The sequence below is a fragment of the Ixodes scapularis genome, unplaced genomic scaffold, assembly GCF_016920785.2.
Source record: "Ixodes scapularis isolate PalLabHiFi unplaced genomic scaffold, ASM1692078v2 PGA_scaffold1__304_contigs__length_218370807, whole genome shotgun sequence".
NCBI lineage: Eukaryota > Metazoa > Arthropoda > Arachnida > Ixodida > Ixodidae > Ixodes > Ixodes scapularis.
The window spans coordinates 170,392,790-170,414,515 of NW_024609846.1; the positions used below are offsets into that span (position 1 = coordinate 170,392,790).

At 47.8% G+C, this 21,726-nt stretch overlaps 1 protein-coding gene across 1 annotated transcript; it reads left to right on the forward strand.

The window, feature by feature from the left end:
- Positions 1–1,854: 1,854 nt before the first annotated feature.
- On the forward strand, positions 1,855–21,607 carry LOC115323585 (estradiol 17-beta-dehydrogenase 8). The gene is made up of 3 exons (XM_029983962.4): positions 1,855–2,072; positions 14,115–14,308; positions 21,148–21,607. Exons 1-3 carry the CDS (start codon positions 1,922–1,924, stop codon positions 21,547–21,549), a joined length of 747 nt encoding a protein of 248 aa, XP_029839822.3. The 5' UTR covers positions 1,855–1,921; the 3' UTR covers positions 21,550–21,607.
- The last annotated feature ends 119 nt before the right edge of the window (positions 21,608–21,726 follow it).

Sequence of the window (21,726 nt, forward strand, 5' to 3'; positions counted from 1 at the left end):
GGTTTTTTACGCAATGCTCGACAGGACTGTGAAAATCTGCTTTTTAGGTGTCTCTGTAGTTTGCCCTCCTCTTGTTTTGAGTTGTCGATTTCCTTTTGTGTTGCATCGAGACGATGCGTTTCTTCAAGAGGGGCATGGGCGTACCAACCGGGAAGGGGGGGGGGGGCAGGCATGTATTTTGAGCCCCCCCCCCCCCCCCCCCCCCCCTGAAACAGCCGCCACTGGGCAGGGCATACACTGGCCGGTGGCGGCTAAGGGATACCAAGAGCACCGCCCCCGGCCTTTTGGGAGGCGGGTCTGGTTTGCCCCCCCCCCCCCCCCCCCACTCAAAAAGAAGTTGTTACGCCACTGAAGAGGGGAGTAATGCCGCGTGTGATCCGCTGAGTCAGCAGCATGCTCCACTGGCTTGGGTTTGATCCCCGCCAGCGCTTGTCCTTTCTTTCTTTTGTTTGCATGACTGGAGTGTTCCAGAGGACTTGAGAATCTTGTTGCTTGATCGAGCTTAAAAACTTATAAATACCCACGCGCTTACAAAAGGAGCTTTGCATGGCTGCTTGAGTCAGTCGCCCTTCTGTCGCCGTCAAAGTACGGTCTTTGCTACTCGGCACAAATTCGTCGCATTAAACTTTCATTTTAAGTTCTATTAATCAAGTTTATAAGCTGAAAATAGTAGTAGTTAATAACGTTATCGCATTCAAATAAGCTTGCTCGGACCAAAATGGCGTTGGGACACGCACATGCCATTTTCAGCATCAGACGCGATAGTCACACGCCCAATAAATATATCTGACGTTTGTGTTGAGTGTTTTCTGTTGACACAGACTCAGAAGTATAGTCCCGGTAGCGTAAATTACGGTCGCGTAAGCTCCGTTCGCGTAAGCGCCGATCGCGTAAACGCCGATCGCATAAGCTCGTAAGCGCCGGTAGCTGAAGCTGACGTGTCCTGGCATCCTTGACGTCGTCCTAGAGGTCGCCCTAGACGTCTTTCTTGACATCGCGCCCTCTAGGACGCCGTCCTCAAGGCCGTCCTAGGCGTCATGTTTGACGTCGTCCTTGACACGGTTCTAGAGGTCGTCCCAGACGTCGTCCTCTAGGACGTCGTCCTCGAAATCTACCTAGACTTCGTCCTTGAGGTCGCCCTAGACGTCGTTCTTGACGTTCGTCCCCTAGGATGTCGTCCTAGGTGTACCATTTCCTTTCCTAATTGTTTTCACTCCATATGTTTTTGTAAAGCTACCGCATTTCATCGCGTTTGGCCGAAGGAACAAAGCTGGAAAACTCTTTTTTGCTTCCTGGACGACTGTAGTATTTTATTTAAAAAGCTACAAAAACATCTTTGAGGCGTCGAGAGGTATTTTTATTCACAATTGAAAGTAAAAAGTCAACTAAAAAGCTAGAGAAAGTCAGATGAAAAGCTGTTGATATTTTATACCCATTTGGTGGCTTTTTTAAACACATTAAAAAAAATCACCATAGTAGTTTGTAAAGAAACAATTGGATACGTGTTTCGGGCACCGTAGTAGCATCCCCATTTTATGGGAGTTCGATCGCCGAAAACAGTGACAGTTTTGCGGTTAGTCAATAACTCTCTGGGGCACATAAGAGAATTACGAACAAAGATATCACTTGTGGCCCGGGCCACCCGAGCGGGCAAAGTGTGAACCTGGCGCGCCTCCAACCGGCCCACACTATGGTGACACGCGGCGATGCCAAGCATACAGAAGACGAACGGTATCTAGCCCTAGGGGAGCTACTGATAAAAAAATCGCAATCTTTCTTGTATTGTGTGACTCCTCAGGATGCATTAAAAGCTTATCTGCGGAGATAGTGCGTCTCTCAAGTCCGGCGAGATATGCGTGCTCACCATAAAGACTGCTTTACTTCTCCCAAGTTTGGAGAGCACCGAACCTGGTAACCTACCATGTCCATGTCTGATCGTTTGGCTTTGGTGACTGGAGGAGCGAGTGGCATCGGGAAATGTGTGTGTCACGCCCTTGCCATGGAAGGCGCGACGGTCGTTGTGGCCGATATAAACGAAGATGCTGCGACTGAAGTGGCTGTGTCCTTACCTGGTGAGTGTTTCAGTTATATAATCCTACATAAAAGCAAACAGAAAGTTCATTCCGTGAAACGTCCTCTATAAACGTTTACAGGTAATGCCTTCCTGTATGCTTTCCCACAAAAATGTAACAGGAAATGCCTTCCTGTAAGACTTCCTGTAAGTGTTTATATGGGATTTTTCAATCGGGTCCTCTGGTCTAACCTCTCCCTTCGTAGAAAAAATATCTCGCCTCTGTTTTTGCAAGATTTATCACCCTAGCCCAACATTTCGCCAAGCACTGTTTTCAGTACCATCTTGCATATCAAGCGCCAATTATGAACTAAACGTTAGGATCCACCATTGCAGCACATCTACTTTTAATGCCTCCTTTTAAAGGCTGGTTTAAACAGTTACATTTTCTTACGTTACGTTACGTTACCTTACGTACTTCACCGGGACATCTGTGCTTCACATTAAAGGGGCGGTGCAACGATATTCAACTGGAATGGTTTTCATTTTACACGAGCTTACTGGCACTAGTGGGACTCAAGGATACTCGCACCCAACGCCACTGACCAAGGAACTCCTTTGTTTAGGGTGACCATATACCTCAAGGTAGAAAACGGGACATCCCAGTCGGGGGGTACTAAAGATTGAGATTGGTAGTACAAATTGAATTAAATAACTGGTCCTATTTCAAAACTTTACCATATTCCACTAAGCACTGGAACAGTCAAACTCACAGTTCAGTTCCATGCACCCATTTGGAAGGTGTTTGTGGGCAAGAGCAGCTCTAAAGTTTACTCTCTGGGTAAATATTTTAAAGCACCTACGGTAATTTTTATAACCTAAACCTGTAACGCGTAGGCATAGTTTCGGTTTGCTTCAACTCGCTTGGTGCCAATTTCAAAGTTATGCCCTCCTGCGAAAACGGGACATGATTCTTTATCGGGACGAAAAGACGGGACGGCCGAAGAGGACATCAAAAACGGGACTGTCCCGGCCAAAACGGGACGTCTGGTCAGCGCCTACCTTTGTTGCGCTGTAATTTCGAGGACACAACCGAGTGTTTTCATTCAATGTCTCCTTCGCAAAACCTGATGACGTAGCTGGGCGGTAGCAGTACCGCCCAGTGACGATATTTGAATGCGAATCATAGATTGGACCCGAGCAGGACACTCGAGTTGGGCTCGTGATAATCAATAGCTCGAGAAGCATTGGGGTGGTGTCTTGTGTCCAATCGCTGCAATGACGACAATAGCCGAACCATAACAATGTCTGGAACTCAGCGCGTGTCCTGTGCCTTGCCAGCCCCTGCACATGGCTATGATCAACATTGGCGGCATATAATCGTCTCCAGATCACGTGGCCGCTTGTTCTGGCTGCGAGTTGAGGAAGTGAACTCTGCTCGTTTTTCTTTATTTTTTTTCTGCGACTTCGATTGCGTGTGGTGAAAAACGAACGGGTATTTCTCAAGTCATTAACGTCAGGGATTCGTTCTAAGCGGTATTTGCGCAAAATACAAAAATCGTTGCATCGCCCCTTTAAGTGTGACTACCAGTTCAAGGAGATAACCTGGTACGCGACATTTGAGTGACGAATGTTTCGGTGGCTCAGACGTATACCGTAAGAAAACGCGAGGAAATAGTTCTGCGTGAGCCAGCCTTTACCCCAAACCTCAATTGATCGGAATCGCCTTCCCGCAGCCAGAGTTTCAATTCAAAACACCGTCGACTTTAAGATTGCAGTGATCAATTTGTTCAATTAAATTTCGTACTAATCCTTATCTTTATATTTTTATTGTTTTTCACCTCTATCCTTATGTTACAGTCCCATTCCCCTCTGCCTTCGGGCCCTGGGATAAAAACGAATGAAATGAAAACTCCATTAGCCATGTGTGTGGTTCGGAGTTTTCTCTGGTGTGGACTAGAATGCAACAGCGGGCCAGTTCACTTGACTTACAAGTCAATGACAGCTCAGAGAACGAAGATTCCCTGAGCTGTCGTGGTCGGAACGTGACTTCCGACCATGGAGGTAGGAAGCTTCTGGAAGCGACATGACGCCACCAGAGGTGAAGCCGGGGGAGACTTCTGGTTTCGAGGGGCAACACCACTGATCTCTATGACTATTTGCTGGATCGCGTTTGCCCAACTCCGCCTATGCACAGGAGTGTGGCCACGGTCGTCCATCTTTCTGGTAGAGTTATATTATCTCTAGCCATCATAGTAATATGGGGGACAGCGCTGTGGTGGCAGGCTGCCATAAAAATGGCCGTGGGTCTATAGCACGCTGTACCGTGGGTGATATTTTGTGCGTAATTGAAAAAGTCGCTCGACGAAGCGGATTCTCGAAACTCAGTTGATGCAACAAGAGAAGGTTGAGTATGCCGTCATGTTGTGCGGCGCGCTGTTCAAATCGCCCCAATCGCGGAAAGACAAGAACTTACCATCGGTGAGTATTCAGTGTATTGTGGCTATCTTTGTGCGCAGGGATACGTTCGGTGAAAAATATTTATTTGTTCCCAAGGTTTCCAACAAGTCGCCCCAAAACGTGTACCCTATCTAACGGGCGGTAGATTGCGCCACCATACTACTATGGTGTGACTAGAGATAATATCTCTACCAAAAAGATGGCCGACCGTTTCGCGGAGCGGGCAAACGCGATCCAGCAAGTAGTCGTAGAGATCAGTGGACAACACCCACAACGACGACCACAACCACTGATCTCTACAACCAAAAGACGCTATTGAGTGGACTTGGGCAACCTTGGACGTTATTGGACGGACTTACGCACCCTTGGGGGCGTTCCCACCTACCGCGACCCCTACTTCCGTCTTCACTTGGGATTTTCTTGTTTGGCTGACTTGAGCCGGTATGTCGCCTCCGCTTATTCCTACCTCCATGCTTCGAAGCATGATCCATTACCGCTACGAATCCCACGAGACTGCGGCATCATCCGCGAGGATGGCAGAAGAGCAAATCAAAACAGAACGAAAAACTCAAACCGCTAAAGTTTGAAAACCCAACGTTTAAGGCACACCGTGGTTGAAGGTGAGCTCGATGCCTTGACCACGGGTGACTGTTTATGTCCTTGTCGTTGTCTTCCAAAATGCCCGGTGACGTTGTTTTTTTTTTTTTTTTTCTTTTTATTAAGTTTTTACGTCTTTGAAATTGCCCGGTGCGATTGTTGCATTTCAAAGTTCAGGGTATCTTTTGGTGTTTGTTTTCTTTGCGCTTCCCGCGTGACGTATCCTAATCCAGAGATGCAGCTGTTTGGTAGCGTTCCAGCAACCGGTCTACTGGAACGATTCCAATTAACTACATCTCTCGCAATGTAAAAAAAAAAAGAGGTCTGTGTATGTTTATACACAGCCGGGCTATAGATACGCGCCAGCGAGCGCGCTTCCTCTTAGTCCGTTCGCTTCACTTCATCATTGCCACAGCAGGGCAAGTTATTGTCACTTCAGGTGCTACTGTGTCCTCCCCAGCATAGGCCGGTACGTTTATACTCACACGTAACGTCGACGGGCGCGGCGTAGCGCAGATATCGAGTTCCTGGTTGCCGGACAATGAAAGGCGCGCGCGTTCTGCGCTACGCTGCGTTCACTGCGCTCAACGTCGGAGTATAAACTGCCCTTTAGTGGAGGCTCGTCAACGCCCGCTTCAGTGGCTCAGAATCTTGGTAAGACGAGTAAAGGTCGGCAATGGCGGTTCAGCCTGGCGCCATTTTAATGCGTCTATACAGTCGGAAGTTGCCAGTTAGTCTGCCTCAGTGGGCTTCTGGTGTCTCAGCTGTAGATGAACAATTTAGCCAGTTCGGTACAACCATTAGCCTGGGGTCTTTAACGTGCACCACGCAGTAGTGATACAGGACCGCACGCCGGTACGATGCTCATCTACAGAGTGAAACAAGGAGACGCCAGGCTCTTTAAATCGACCGAAAAATTCGGTTTCTTAACCTATCGCGCCACGACTTTGTGCAGCGTTGCCCACAGATAGTGCTTTTTTTTTTTTTTTTGTAAAATTTGCGAAGAGCGAATTTACTTGAGGAAAAAGGAAAGAAAGAAAAAGGCTTAGCTCCTATGGAAACGCAGCGACGCCACCGGTCTGCAAACAACACGGCGTTGTTTCGCACGGGAGACAAGAGATGGCGCAAGCGGTCGCTACGCCAACTGCCGCCAACGAACCAGCAGACGACGCCGAGAGCCGGCCCTTTTGCAGACAAGGAACTGCAGTTCCTTGCTGTTACCGCGCCTGTCTTTTTTGTTTCTGCGACTGTCGCCGCCTGCGGAACGCACGCCGCTTTCGAGTCGAAAAGATCGTCTGCTAAAGACGCTGGCTCTCGGCGCCGTATGCTCGTTCGTTGGCGGCGTTTGTTGCGCCATCTCTTGTCTCCCGTGCGAAACGGCGCCGTGTCGTTTGCAGACCGGTGGCGTCGCTGCGTTTCCATAGGAGCTAAGCCTTTTTCTTTCTTTACTTTTTCCTCAGGTAAGTTCGCTCTTCGCAAATTTTACAAAAAAAAAAATATGCACCATCTGTGGGCAACGCTGTACAAAGTCGAAACCGAATTTTGCAGTTGATTTAAAGAGCCTGGCGTCTCCTTGTTTCGCCCTGTAGATCGAAACGAGCAGGGGTGGGGTTTGAACCAAGAATGCCTGGGTTCTGCAGCGCGAGCTTTCGCTCCACGTGCTCCGAACTGCTGTGCGCTATCTGTAGGTGAACGGAGTATTGCCCAGTTGGCCACCGATCACCTTGTTGACGATACGAGCAATGCGACGCTCGCAATTTCGTCATGTTTTCAACAAAAAAAAAATAGTTTTTTTTTTTTTGTTAGGCGGCAATTAGTACGTTTTTGGCAGACTTGTACCGTACGCATTACAAGTAATCAAATTACTTGTAATCGATTACTTTTTGGAGTAATTTTGTAATCAGTTGATTACTTTTATTACGCAGTAATCACAGGAGTAATCTGATTACTTTTTGAAGTAATAAAATTACTTGTAACCGTTACAATTCGTCCACGGGACCACCCCCCCCCCCCCCCCCCGGCACAAGCCTTTTTTTTATGAAATTACAAAAATAAAATTGCTTTTTTTTTTTTTTTTGAGCGGAAGAAATAAATTTTTTTGCGGAGCTGTAGGAAACCAGGTCAATCTCTATCTATGTACAATTTCTGTAGAATATCCGTTTTTTTTTTTTTTTTTTTTTTTTTTTCGAGCTGGGGGGACTGGGAGTGGGAAGCCCCAAGAAAGCCACAGTGCGTTACAAAGGCCATTCAGGGCGAAGTTCAAGGAAGCAGAATGTAGCTTTCTGAGTCCTTCGTTCAAACTAGCCCCCTCACGCACACACACACAAAAATAAAAAAATAAAAAAATTCTGCTTAGGGTACCTACTCGCAGCCCGTAGGAGAACCAGAACCGAAGAATGCCTAAAGCGGATGCAATATATAACAAAGGCAGTTGAAATATTTCCCCATTTCCCCTAAGTGGTCTTTGTGACAAGCAATGTTTCGAGTTGAGAAGTGGTCGGGGCGATCTCTTCCGCTAATGGATACTACACATGATCCGTTTCAAATACTGGAGCTGCTGCTCTTTTGTATAACATGCGAGCTCATCCGCATGGGAATAATAAAATGAGCGGCGCAAACTTTGAGCGACAACCCTTGCTCAAGCTTAACAAGATCTAGAACCCCCTCCCCACACACACACACTGGCGAAGGCCCAAATCATTAAACGTCTTCAAACGAATTCTATGCTTGTGTCCGCATTGTGAAGGTGCAACGAGCACGAAGAGGGAGCCAGTTTTTCTTCTTCAATACTTGTGCAAATGTGAAATATAGGTTGGAAGTAGTTCATTGTTATGAGCGCTAAAGATGTGTCTTCACACAATAGAGTAATCGGAAAAGTAACGATTACTTCTTTAAGTAATGTCCAATTACTTTTGCCGTCAAGTAATCAAGTAATCTAATCGAATACTTTTTAGCCAAGAGTAATAGTAATTGTAATCGATTACTTTTTTTTAGTAACGTGTACAAGACTGGTTTTTGGTCAGTGGTGTTGCGTGCGATCATACTTACTCAAGAAGGTAGGACGAGAATAAGGAATGCCGGGGAGGAGGAAGCAGAGGAAACGCTAAAGAGAGGGTGAGGTTTCCCTCTTTCGTCTCCAGCGTTCCATCTGCTTCCTCCTCCCCGGCCTTTCTTTCCCTCGCCCTAGCTTCTTGAGTTGCAATGTACTCTAGTGCCACTAACCCTGTGTACTGCGAGAAACATTCATACCTAACACCTTGCGCAACATTCATACCCAACACTCTGCTCAAGTCCGGCTGCGCCGATGACCGTGGCAGGTCTCGTGTTTTTGAGCCGTTCTGCCGGAACTCGTGGCTCGTTCGAGTCCCGCAGCGGTTTTGCCTCGCGGCAACGTTAACTTACCAGAGGGGGTTCAGTTTGGAAGCTCGCTTCCCGGCGTGGCACCGATTCCTAGGACGCGCAAGAGGTGGCGCTGTGGTCGCCTAAGATCGAGGGACTTTACTAAGATCCAGCTAAGATCGATCCTCGGCGGTGTCTCGTGCTCGTTGTTGTACCAGGTGTTGCCACTCGTGTCATAGGTCGCTCGTCATAGGCTCGTAAGTGTTGATTTCTGGCACAGTCTGTCTATGCTGGAACGCCAACTACATGATGTAGAAAACTGCATCGGGCACTGATTGACTTCTCTCTCGGGTCACGTGACATGACGTTGAAATGCAGTTTTTCCCTATGCAGTTCGAGCTATGCTCGTAAAATGATGCAGTTAGCGGTGACGTCAAAATGTCGTCACGATGCACTTTGACGATGCAGTTAACTGAGGGGTCGAGGCGAAGCCAGAGATCAATCTGCATCGTAAAAGATGGCGACCCTAACATATGCATCTCTACTGTTGGGTTCGACAGCGGATCGAGTTTTTAGAGATCACCGGGATGCTTTCGAGACGAGCGATGCGAGGTTTGTGGGCGAACACCAACTGACCAAAGGGTTGACTCGCTGGTTGTGTGACAACTTCGCGGGAAGCTCCAGCGTTGTCTTGAAGGGCCCCGTGTGCTGACGGCCGAACAACAAGTCCTCGCAGCTCTACGCTTTTACGCCGCTGGCGGCTTCCAGGGAACCGTCGGGAGCGACGAAAACATTGGTGTCCTCCAGTACTCTGTGAGTCACGTACTTGGTGATGTCACCAACGCTATAATCGATTGCCTCGGATCGAAGTGGCTGTGTTTCCAACAAACTCAAGCAGAGAAGGCGCTCACTAAAGGAAGTTCTTCGAGCGATGCAAGTTCAGCGGCGTGATCGATAAATATTCTAAATACTCTTACACGAATTAACACGACTGTGTTTTCATTTGAGTGCACCCCATATAAGTAGGGTGACCATATTCCTCAAGGTAGAAAACGGGACATCCCAGCCCGGAGGGGGAGGGGGGGAGGAGGTGGGAGAAGAGGAGGAGGAGGAGGGGGAGGAGGTGGGGGAGGGAGGGGAGGGCAGGGGAGGGGGGCATACTAAAGATTGAGATTGGGAGAAAACATTTAATGCAAGAACTGCTATTTCAAAGCGTTAACGTATTACATGCGTGCTGTATTCAGTAACTAAACAAAAAAATATTTCTATTCACGAGTCTTGAAAAAAAAAAAAGAAACGTGTTTGTGGGCAAGCAACGGTAACAGGCTTAAGTTGAGGTAGTTCGTTCATACTTCAGGTAAAGAGAGAGAGCGAGATATGCTTTATTTTAAAGCAACCACTTCAGGTCAGGCCAGCTGAACTAGAATAAACATACACATAAAGAAAAGACCATACACACCGTGGGACTAACAACTGATTTTCTTCATCCCCCTCTTCTACTACGAGCCCAACTTGAGGGAAATATTCTCTTTTCTTCTTTTTTGCTTTCTACTTCACCGAAAACTTAACCCCCGAAGGAACATTTTGTTCTTTCTCGTGCAGCACGAGAGAAGTTGCACTAATGCAGTCAAACATAGTCAAAAAGTAAAATTTGTCGTTAGTTGTTTGTACAGCAGGAGGTTAGTCTGCCTGATCATGGCGACATTGTTACCACCTATAGATGAGCAATTTAGCCAGTGCAGTACGACTGCTAGCCCGGGGTCTTTAACGTGCATCACGCAGTACACGACCGCACGCCGGTACGATGCTCATCCAGCAGATCGAAACGGGCAGGAGAGGGGGGGTTGAACCCACGATTCCTGGGTTCTGCAGCGCGAGCTTTCGTTCCACGTGCTCCGAGCTGGTGTGTGCTAGCCTACTCGGCGATTCTCCGAAATTCCCTGTAGGGAAAAAAAGAACGACGTAGTTTCAACTCAATCGCCACTGTTCGGCGAGGTCACCGGACACGTCACGGTGCAGTTCTCTCCCGATGTAGTTTCTTGGTGATGGAGATTAGGCTCCTCCCACAGGCGACGTCACGATGCAGTTTCTCTACCGCTTTTTCCAGCATAGACAGACTGGAGCTTTGAGCCGTTCGCCAATCAATGAGCATGCCGACCTGCTACGCTCCCGGCTGTCGAAGCGGGTACGCTTCACAAGCGTCGAAAAGTGAAGAGAAGCGCCACCTTACCGCTCCGAAGGAAGCTGTGCGTCTGAAAGTAAGGCCAGAACGCAATCCCTCAGAAAACGTTCACGCTCATATATATATCAAAAAAAAAAAAAGTTGGTGAACGAGAAGCGTGTTTGTGCGGGTCAGGATTTAAAAAAACAAAAACATGTAAGACACAGACAACGCCACCACATCTTTAATGGTTGTGTTGTCTTTGTCTTACACGTTTACCCTTTCTTAATAATAACAATAATAATAATAATAATAACTTAATAATAACAATAATAATAATAATCCCTGGAGAGGGGGAACAAGGAGGACAAAGGATAAATACAAAACACCAAACACAACTAGGTGACTGGTGCGCTACTAAAAAAAATCCGCTTGGTCCCGGTATCGAACCATGGGACCTCTCCATTTTCAGTGGAGCGCTCTAACAACTAACCTTCAGTTGGTAGAGCGCTCCACTGGAAAGAGAAGTCTCTGGTTGGAAGCCAGGACCAGGCGGATTTTTTGTGCCACGCACTAGTCACCTAAAGGCCCGTTCACACTCTTGCGACCTCTTAAACCTGGGTTTCTTAAAACTTCTTAAACCAGAAAATACACTGGCGCCATCTATTGGGAAGCAGTGTAAACTCGGCGGTCCGGCATATTTTTTTTTTTATTTTTCGCGCATTATCTTTTTTTTTTTTGGCTCGAAAAACTTTTGTCAATGTTATAAACGAGCCTTTCTATGGGTATTACGCACATTTGACCTCGGAAATCCCGCAAAACCTTCGCTCTTGTGAAATGCAGTTCCAGGGTCACCGCATAGATGGCGCCACAATGCCAGTGTGTTCCCTCATTCTAAAAACATTTAAGAAGTTTTAAGAGATCTCGTCTCTCTCAGTCGTACTCGGTCGCAAGAGTGTGAACGGGCCTTAACTGTGTCTGGAGATTTGTGTTTCTCTTCTGTCCCCCGTGTTCCCCCTCTTTGAGGATTATTATTGTTATTCTTGAACAGCTCGCGGCTCCTTTGCATTAGTTGGATTAATATCATACCTTAAAATCAGGCCGTTCACCCTTGTTGGTGTTAGACTGGTGGCAGCTGCTAAAATCCATCTGCGCTCAGTTGCTAAAGCACTCCACTGCAAATGGAGAGGTCCCTGGTTCGATACCAGGACCAGGCGGTTTTTTTCAGTCGTGCACCAGTCATCTCTGTCCCCCTTGTTCCCTCTCCCCAAGGATTATTATTGTTATAAAAGACTGTGTGCGATTTGCATTTTGAGCCCGATGACATTAGTCGTCATTACTCGCACGTCATTGATGAACAGACGGTTGTGATGGCCAAGTTCCAATGGTAATTAAAATAAATGCTATTCCACCTCTGTTTTCGAATGCCCCCGCACATGTATTCATGCTGCAGTCAGTTCTGTTACCCTGATGTGACAATTACAAACCCGAAGCACTCGACGATGAGTGCAACCGAACAGACAAGCTCACCGACGTTTTCAAAATCGGTTTAAAAATTTCAGGAACACGGTCGCCAGTCATAAAATGAGTACGTCAAAGGACACCCGGGGATGGCATGATTTTCGGCAAGCTTGTGGAGAACCAAGGCATCGTTTCTGTGATGAGGGCTGCCACATCTAAAAAAAAAAATCTCCCTCTGGTTGTCGACACAGGAGAAAAGTTGGTGCCAGAGGCAAGCTATAAGAGTCAAAGTACGACTCAGGAATGGCTATCAAACCCCCAAAGGATTGGGGGTGTTCTTAGGCTATGTTGACTTTCTCAAAGTGTGTGCTGAATGCCCCAGCTGTGAACTTTTTCCAACTGTTAAAACCCCAGCAACAACCGTCTCGAATCGACGATTTCTAAAAAAAGTTGGATTTACAGGTCGCGGTCAGTTGATCATTCCAAAACCGATGCACACTAGCGGAGGGTTCACGGCGGATCTGGCGGAGCACGCGGTAGACCATGCAAGCGAAGTGTAGAAGAATACGCGGAGAGAAGCGATTTCACGGCGACGGCAGTGCCACTGTTACGCCCGCCAGCGCAGCGACCCGCGATCCTCCAGTGAATGCCACTCGAGTTCCCAAACATGACCCCCTCTAGTAACGCTGCCTCGCGGCAATGTGTCACGGTCACGTGTCTATGCTGTCGCACATCCACGCTGCGTACTTATCAAGTTGATTTTTATTTTTGCGTTGTCATATATGCTTTTTTATCTTCAAGAGAGATGGGCATTTCTAGATATATTTTACATATCACGACAACTATTGGATTTTTAAAAGGCCAGGTTTTTCCCAAGTGCATATACTGCTCAATATCAAATTTGGGGGTTTTACGTGCCAAACCTACGACGGGCATCTGGCACGCCCCAGCGGAGGACTGAGGATTAATTTCGACCACCTGGGGATCTTTTGACGTGCAACCGAAAGCTCGGTTACACGGCACCTTCTCCGCAATAAGCCTCCGTCATATTACGGACACCTCGGTCGGGCTTCGAACCCGCCACCTGTGGATCCGTAGGCCGGCGCTCTCGCCTCGGAGCCACCGAGGCGGCTACTGCTCGGAGTACTAATAATTTTCTGCTTTCTTTATATGGTAATGTTTTTCACTCTTAAAATTAGAAAAGAACCTTAAAATTCAAGTGCCATCTTAAAGGGTCCATAAAATTATTTTTCAGCTTCTGCCTCCTTAGATTCAATCCTCAACTCAAAAGCAAAATGAGAAATCACGTAGTCGTGACGTGCTTGATCACCGGATGTGGCTCCAAGCTTCCACCATGAAACTTGCCATTGTCAAGTGATGACAAGTGCCGTCACGCCACTCATTGGCCACTAGCGCGAATCAAAATATTCGCCGGCGGATTGATCGTTGACGAGCGCATACGTCCGAGTGACGCAGTGCTCGTGTCTAATGCGTGATCTGGGTTTCGGCTGGCGTGTTTTGGCACCGTGAATGTATCACAGTGAAAAGGCGTAGAGCTTTAAAACGGAAAGGAGGTCAAGCATAGACCGCTATATTTTTAAATCTTCGCACCGAAAAGAAGGCGTTTCACTTCACTTTCGTATAGTAGTATTCTTTTAGCGCACTAAACGATACGTGATTAGAAAAAAAATCCCAATTTATCCCAGCCCCAAAATTCACTTCATGGTCCCTTTAAGTTGACAGTCAGGTATATTGGTAGGTACAAGCTGTTAGGTTTAGAAGCTGAATAAAATATTTTACTACGGGGTTTAAGTGAAGATTTATGTCACCACCTGTAGTACTTCTAAATGCCTTTGCTTCCTTGTAGGCTCTTGAATGTTGATACCTACGTAATTGTAGCGCCCAACGCTCCCTTACTTTTTTTTTTTTTTAATGAATGCATTAATCTTTGGGGGCATCCACTTGACGAGACAAAATTGCCAACAGCAACGGAGGTCATGCGCTAAGACCACCTTTGTTTCAAAATTACCAACAAGCACAATAGGAAACGAGTTGCGCTAAACTTATATTGTTTCATTTCCGCAGGCAACGTGAGTCACATCGCATCACAAGTGGATGTCCGGTACACAGAGTCGGTGGCTGCCCTTTTTGACAGCTTGCTGCAACAATCTCTTCCTTTAAGCATCGTGGTGAACAGCGCCGGCGTTTTTTTACCGGCAACTGGAATCGTAGACACCACAGATGACGACTTTGACAATGTCATCAGTGTAAACCTACGGGTAAGATGAGTTTGTTCTTCAAGCTCTGCATGACCAGAGCCGCAAAGACAATGGGGAGATCTCCCTCAGTGTTAAGAAAATAACTCGAATGTGAGCAGAAAGACAGCAGATAATAATTCGAGATATACAAGTGCTTTATCTAATAAAGAGTCTTACCCGTTAAATTGTACAAAAGAAAAATAATCAGACCTCACTGATTTTTCTAATCCTATATCAAGATTTAAACATAAATGCATTTGCACAATTCGTTACCGTTTTGGTTAAATGCCATGGCACCTCGGGCCTCTAACCCGGACGCTCGAATGAGCGGCATTCCATTTTCTTAAACGACAAAAAAAAAAAAAAAAAAAAAAAAAAGAAATCTTTCACATACACTTTTTTCACTCCTTGCTTCTTAAAAAAAAAAAAAAAAAATCTCTAATTTTATTTTTTAGCATTTGCTCGCTTAAAGGGGCCCTGCAAGCACTTTTTTACTAATTTTTAATTTGCACCAAACCTGAGCGCACTGAACGTAGTAACTTAGTGTAACTTTTATTTTCTTGAAATTCGCTTGATTTTAAAAGTTATAGGCAAATCAAAATTACAAAAACAAGCAAAAAATAACCTCCCTCATGACGTCCTTGGTTGCTCGAGCGGCCGTGAACTAGAGGAGGGGTAGTGAGCTGATCGCGAGCACTCACAGCTGCCGCATTCCGTGTCGACGGCGCGAGAGGGCGCCACTAAAACACGTTCTGGACAGGCTGTATGCAGCGGGCAGCCAGAGCGGCTCTCATTGCCTTTGCTGCGTGATTAAACACTAATTCGGCATGACACTTCATTGGCCACAAACGACAGCAAGCACGGGGTAAAGATCAGTTCAGAGTGGGAGCCACTTCGCGCTGCCATACCGCGAAACGGCCAAACCGCAAGACAAAGCATCTCGCCGACGGCCTTCGGAAGGCTCGGAGCCGGTCGGATCCTCCTGCCCATACGACCGCAGCGCTGCCGCGTACATCCGGGACCTTTCCATGTCGGCGCCTGATCCCACTACTTCTTTCTAGTATGCGCCGCCTTTTCCACCGCTTGGTGGCGGGTATGTCGACGGGTCATTTCTTGTTTTCGTACTTTATAAACTGCATTTGTTTCTTTTCTCATCTAAAATAGTGAACAAAAACTACTTTTATAAGTAGTTGAAACGGTTCGCGACACTTATATTTTGTATTTCGACTAAAAAGAAGCTTTTAGCGGCTCTGACCAGTAGTAAGCCCAGGACCAAGGACGCCACATTTTGCGCGCTTTCGGTACCGCGGGTCGCCCTCGTTGGTGGAGGAGGTTTCCGCGTCGTCCGGTTAAAATATGACGCACTGATATTTAGGTACTCTCTCCGTGCCCGCTGCCTTGCCCGACCTTCAAGAGACGTGGAAACCGCAAAAAAAGGTAGACGCTTAAATATGATTGCAGGGCCCCTTTAAAGGGGTTATGACACGCCAAAAATAAAATATTACATAACTATACTGCTAGGACCCATTGTATGTTCCTATAATCCTGCTAAAATTGTATTGAAAAAGGCGCGATAATTTCGTGGATAAATCGATTTATATGCGGGCCCCTCGGAGGGGCAGATCCGGGCGGACCTGGAGGCTGATGACGTAGCCAGCCTCCAGCGCGGTGTCTCCTTGCACGCACTCACAGTCTTGGCTCTCTTGGCGTCTCGAGCCTCAGCTTCCTCGTTTACCTTCCACGTTTCCAGCATCCGGTCTCTGACGATTACGTCTACAACATCGATCGCCTTGTCGAAGTGTTCGACATTGATCGCAGCAGCGATGATAGTGATTGCTATCAAGGGACGTTGGAAGCTGTTCATTTTGACTGCGACCCGCTGGCGACGAGCTCCAGCGACGACGAGTTCGCCGTGGTCACCGTCGTCCGGGAATGTCTCGCAGGCCCATGCAGGCTGGAAGGTCAACTGGCCGGGGGGCGAGAGCGAGAATAGCTTTCAGTTTACCGAGCTGTTTGAGCGGTTTTGTTCGTACCGCGACGAGAAGAGCTTGGGCGATCATGGGGGCGCCTAGAATGAGAGAGTGTTCATGGTCACGTGGTCTATGGACACCATGGTGTGACTAACTTGAGCAGTGTTGCCTGGTCGCCAGATGAAAATTATAAAAATTCGTAAATTGAATATTGCAATTATCAGAGCTCTAACAATTGCGTAACTTGGTGTATATACTAAGTAGCCTATGAGCATTCCATTTCAAGAATAATCTATCCGTTTAATTTTCGTGTCATAACCCCTTTAAAGGGGCCCTGCAATCATATCTAAGCGTCTACCTTTTTTGCGGTTTCCACGTCTCTTGAAGTTCGGGCAAGCCAGCGGGCACGGAGAGAGTAACTAAATATCAGGGCGTCATATTTTAACCGGACGGCGCGGAAACCCCCTCCACCGACGAGGGCGACCCGCGGTACCGAAAGCGCGCAAAATGTGACGTCTTTGGTCCTGGGCTTACTACTGGTCAGAGCCGCTAAAAGCTTCTTTTTAGTCGAAATACAAAATATAAGTGTCGCGAACCGTTTCAACTACTTATAAAAGTAGTTTTTGTTCACTATTTTAGATGAGAAAAGAAACAAATGCAGTTTATAAAGTACGAAAACAAGAAATGACCCGTCGACATACCCGCCACCAAGCGGTGGAAAAGGCGGCGCAGGCGCATACTAGAAAGAAGTAGTGGGATCAGAAGGTGTTGGATCAGGCGCCGACACGGAAAGGTCCCGGATGTACGCGGCAGCGCTGCGGTCGTATGGGCAGGAGGATCCGACCGGCTCCGAGCCTTCCGAAGGCCGTCGGCGAGATGCTTTGTCTGGCGGTTTAGCCGTTCCGCGGTATGGCAGCGAGAAGTGGCTCCCACTCTGAACTGATCTTTACCCCGTGTTTGCTGTCGTTTATGGCCAATGAAGTGTCATGCCGAATTAGTGTTTAATCACGCAGCAAAGGCAATGAGAGCCGCTCTGGCTGCCCGCTGCATACAGCCTGTCCAGAACACGCTTTAGTGGCGCCCTCTCGCGCCGTCGACACGGAATGCGGCAGCTGTGAATGCTCGCGATGAGCTCACTACCCGTCCTCTAGTTCACGGCCGCTCGAGCAACCAAGGACGTCATGAGGGAGGTTATTTTTTGCTTGTTTTTGTAATTTTGATTTGCCTATAACTTTTAAAATAAAGCGAATTTCGAGAAGATAAAAGTTGCACTAAGTTACTACGTTCAGTGCGCTCAGGTTTGGTGCAAATTAAAGATTAGTAAAAAAGTGCTTGCAGGGCCCCTTTAATTGGAAAGAGTCGAAGGTTGTGCGAGGAGCAGTTTTTCCCGATTATCTTATCCAGCAACGGGGTATGGTTGCCTCTCGGCGCATTGTCCCGGAGACTTGTTTCTATAAACATTCATCTAATAAAGTATAATAAAAAAGACTCGCTTTACTATACAAAATATACCGGCAATTTGACAGAGTTCATGTTTTACTTGGCGCGCAATTAAATTTTATTTTTGAAGATTTCTCGACTTACATCTGTCCTAGAGTTCAATAATTTACTGTAAAATATTCAGGGGTGCTCCTGAAACACTGGCCGATTTGCTGCCATTGCGAAACGTACGCATCCCCCCCCCCCCCAAAAAAAAAAAAAGAAAAAAAAAGGTTGATGTGATAAGTCATGTCCCGTTAATATGGACCTTGTTAATATGGATACCCCGCTACGTTGGATACACTTTTCAAGGACAAACGGCGAAAATACGTGCATTTTTGTCTCGTTATAATGGACAACTCATATTATGGACGATTGTTTCAGGGAACGGAAGTGTCCATATTAACGAGACATCACTATTATTCTTTGCCGAACAGCTAGGCCTATTAAAAAATACAACTGTCTGGAACGCCGAATTGGAGCGCAGCTCTTGAGGAGGAGGAGTGAAGGGTACTGAGGGGAGGGTAGACCCCTCCTCCTCCTCCTCCCCTCATTCTTTAATATGCTCCGGGAGGTCACCTGACCTCGGGGGAGGGGGTCACGTGACCTCGGGGGGGGGGGGCGGGGGGGAGGGGGTCACGTGACCTTGAGGTGAACTTAAAGGGGCGGTGCAATGATTTTAACACTGAACGAATGTGCAGCTTGTATTTTTTATATTGTTTACTTCGGCATAAGTAAGAGAAAAAGTGCCACCATATCCCAAAATACTTCTATTTCGCTGCGTAATCGCAAAATAAAGAACGCTTTTTTTCCCAACCTGCGGCCACATGGTGGCCGCAAATAGAACCTGCGGTGTGACGTCATTCGGAGTGGTTTTTGTAAGTGATAGTGTTAGGCAATTGTAAGCTTGATTTAAGGTTAAGTTTAAAAAATATTGTTGTTTAGGCATGCAGAAACGCTTCAGAAGCCTAATATTGCCGCTAAAAGGGTATGAATTATTTGTGGCGCCATCTACCGCAAGTCAACAAAACCTGCCGTTGCCGTCGTCCGTCGACGCCCGAGGCGCCTACGGCGGCTACACGAGCAACCCGGACGTTTTGCCTTTCCCTCGCTCGACGGAGTGCGTTGGTCGTGGTTCGTAGTATCGTGGTATCGTTATTGTTCCTGGTGTCTCGACCTCGACCTCGACTTCGATTGCCCGCCGCGTCGACTGCCGACGTCGCTCAGGCCGTCCGCCCATGCCGCCATGTTGGTCGGGAATCGGCGGGAGAGCGGGAGAGGGGCGAGCCCGGCGAGCCGGCGAGCGCTGGGAAAACGGAAGCCAAAAGAACCCAACCGGAAACCAACGCCACTCCGAATGACGTCACAGGCGAAGCTGGTGCCGCTTCAATGTTGAGTTGAGGGGTGCCAGAGATATCAATTTCTTTCATTTTTTTTAATGAAAACTAGGGCAAGCAGGAAAGAATAGTTTTCGGCCCTTCGTTTTATATGTGGCCGGGATCAGTTCCCGCAATTAATTAGCCAAAGTCCGGAAATTGTTGCACCGCCCCTTTAATCGGGGCCACGTAACCTTGGGGGTCACGTGACCTTGGGGTGACCTTGGTTACGCCGACGGCGACGCCGACGCCGCTCAAGCCGGAAACGGGCGCCTAAGAGCTGCGCTCTCAAAAAAAAAAGATAGTGACGTTTGGAATAATTAGGTTTCTAATTAATCATGAGTAGTTATTTTTCTAATGTACAGCAGCTCTCGTTAGAATTCAGACGAGTAATTCCCGCTCCGCGCTATTCATTGGGAAATTTAAACAGTGAGCAGAGTGATAACTCACTGCACGAGAGGGTGGGCAGATCCCATCCTGGAGGGACGACGTCCGTCTCCCCGGAGGAACCGATCTGACAGCGTCGCGTTATTAAAGTCGCGGTCACACTGCTCTCATACATAATACAAAAAACCCGGTGTTCGATACAGACATATCATGACAGAATTATCATATGTTTGTCTTTTTCAACTTAGGCTAGGTGGCGCAAGCTACCGCCCGTTACAAAGGGTATAGCCAATCATCCATCTGTGGACACGCCTCAGCACGTTCATACAATGTGCGCTCCGAATATGTCTGCAGATCGTGTTTGCGTGACCAATGTGAAAGGATCGTCACACACGAAAGAGACATGTATGCAGACAGCGTATGCAGACTGTTTTATTTGTTTAATGTATAAGCGATGTGGCCGCGCTGCAGTGGGTTGTATCCTCGGGCGCTCAGGTTTCGGCGACTTTTTCTTACTTAGTTTCAGCATAGCGGACTCGCCTAACCTTGTCGGAGTATATCGCGGAGCAAGATATATGGTCGTTTAATTTGTAATAAGGGTTTATAGCATATTCTGAGGACGGGTAATCCAATAGAAGTCGAATGTAGCAGCTAAGTCGACCATATCGAAGGAAAATTCTTGGAGTTGAGGTGATTCACCCGCTCGTGATCGCTTTACACTCTCTACTTGACGTCTGTCACGGTTGACGACGCTATCCCGAACGAGTCGTTTCTTTAGTTCAGGAGCCCATCTTTTTCCATCGAAGTATCGGCAGTTTAATATTTTAAACCCATGTTACAAAAAAAAAAAAAAAAAAAAACGGGCCGCGGTTAAAAAATGCGCTCTTCGTGTAAGGCTCGTCAAATTATGAGGACCTGGAGAAAACCAGCCTTCTGCGTTAAGTCATTATTGTAACTCTTTGTTTGCTATCCGCCCATTGAAAAGCATGTGGGAAGCACCTCAGCACGCACCTCGTATCGCTGCGTCACAGTGTTCTTCAGCAGCAAAAAGGCCGTCTGCTTTCATCGCCGACACTGGCAACGAATGCCCAATCACCTTTTCTGTCGGCGCGTGTATCACTGGAAAGCGTTTTCACCCTTCCCCCTTCCCCCCCCCCCCCCGGGCCTGCGTTTACTCCGCTTCGTGGCGACAGTCTGCGGCTGCTCATTACAAAACTATTCAACTTTGGCTAGCAGACGGCGTTCAGAAAATCGGCGTTCGTTGCCATGGTGACGGCGATGAAAGCAGACGGCCTTTATGCTGCGGAAGAACACTGCGGCCCAACGATACGAGGTCCGTACTGAGGCCCTTCCCGCATGCTTTTCGATGGGCGGAGCGCGAACAAAAAGAGTTAAAAATAGGGACTTCACGCAGAAGGCTGGTTTTCTCCAGCGCCTCATAATCTGACAAGCTTTACACGAAAAGCATGTTTTTAGACCGGAGTTTGGAGATTGTTTGTTTTACTACAACATATGGGTCTACTCTAAGGTATCAATGTGCCGAAGTATATATCTTCAGTAATTGAAGAAAAACCCTCTATGTCGATCGTTTTCCTGTGCCTCTCACAAAGACACTGTTGCTGACGCGGGGAATTCGAACCTATTTCAGGGTACGTTCCTGGTGACGCGGGCCGCAGCGCAGTCCATGACCGCCCAAGGTGTCAGCGACGGTGTTATTGTGAACGTGTCCAGCATCCTCGGACTCGGAGGGTCGCGCGGATGGGCAGCCTACGCAGCCTCCAAGGCGGGAGTGATCGGTCTCACCAAGAGCGTCGCCCTGGAGCTCGCGCCCAAAGGCATTCGATGCAACGCGGTACTTCCGGGCCCCATCGACACACCGATGACGGCGCCTTTCCCCGACGCCGTGAAGGCCGAAGTCACTGCCGCAATTCCTACGGGCAGAATGGGAAGGCCCGAGGAGATTGCTGAGGTCATCAAGTCCATGTGCGGCCCAGGGTTCTCCTTCATGACGGGCGCCGCGGTCGAAGTCACCGGAGGCTACGCGCTCTGATACGACAAGTAGCGGTGAAAAATAAATCTGTCTGTAGTTGAAGGCTGCGGGACGGAACAATTCGCAGTTTGCCTTTCTGGGTCTATGAGTTAGAACGCCGGAGCGGGAACGCCGGAGTGAGTGGCGCTGCCTCGCTGGTGCGGCTGCAGGTTCACCTCCCCGGAATGCTGCGCAAGC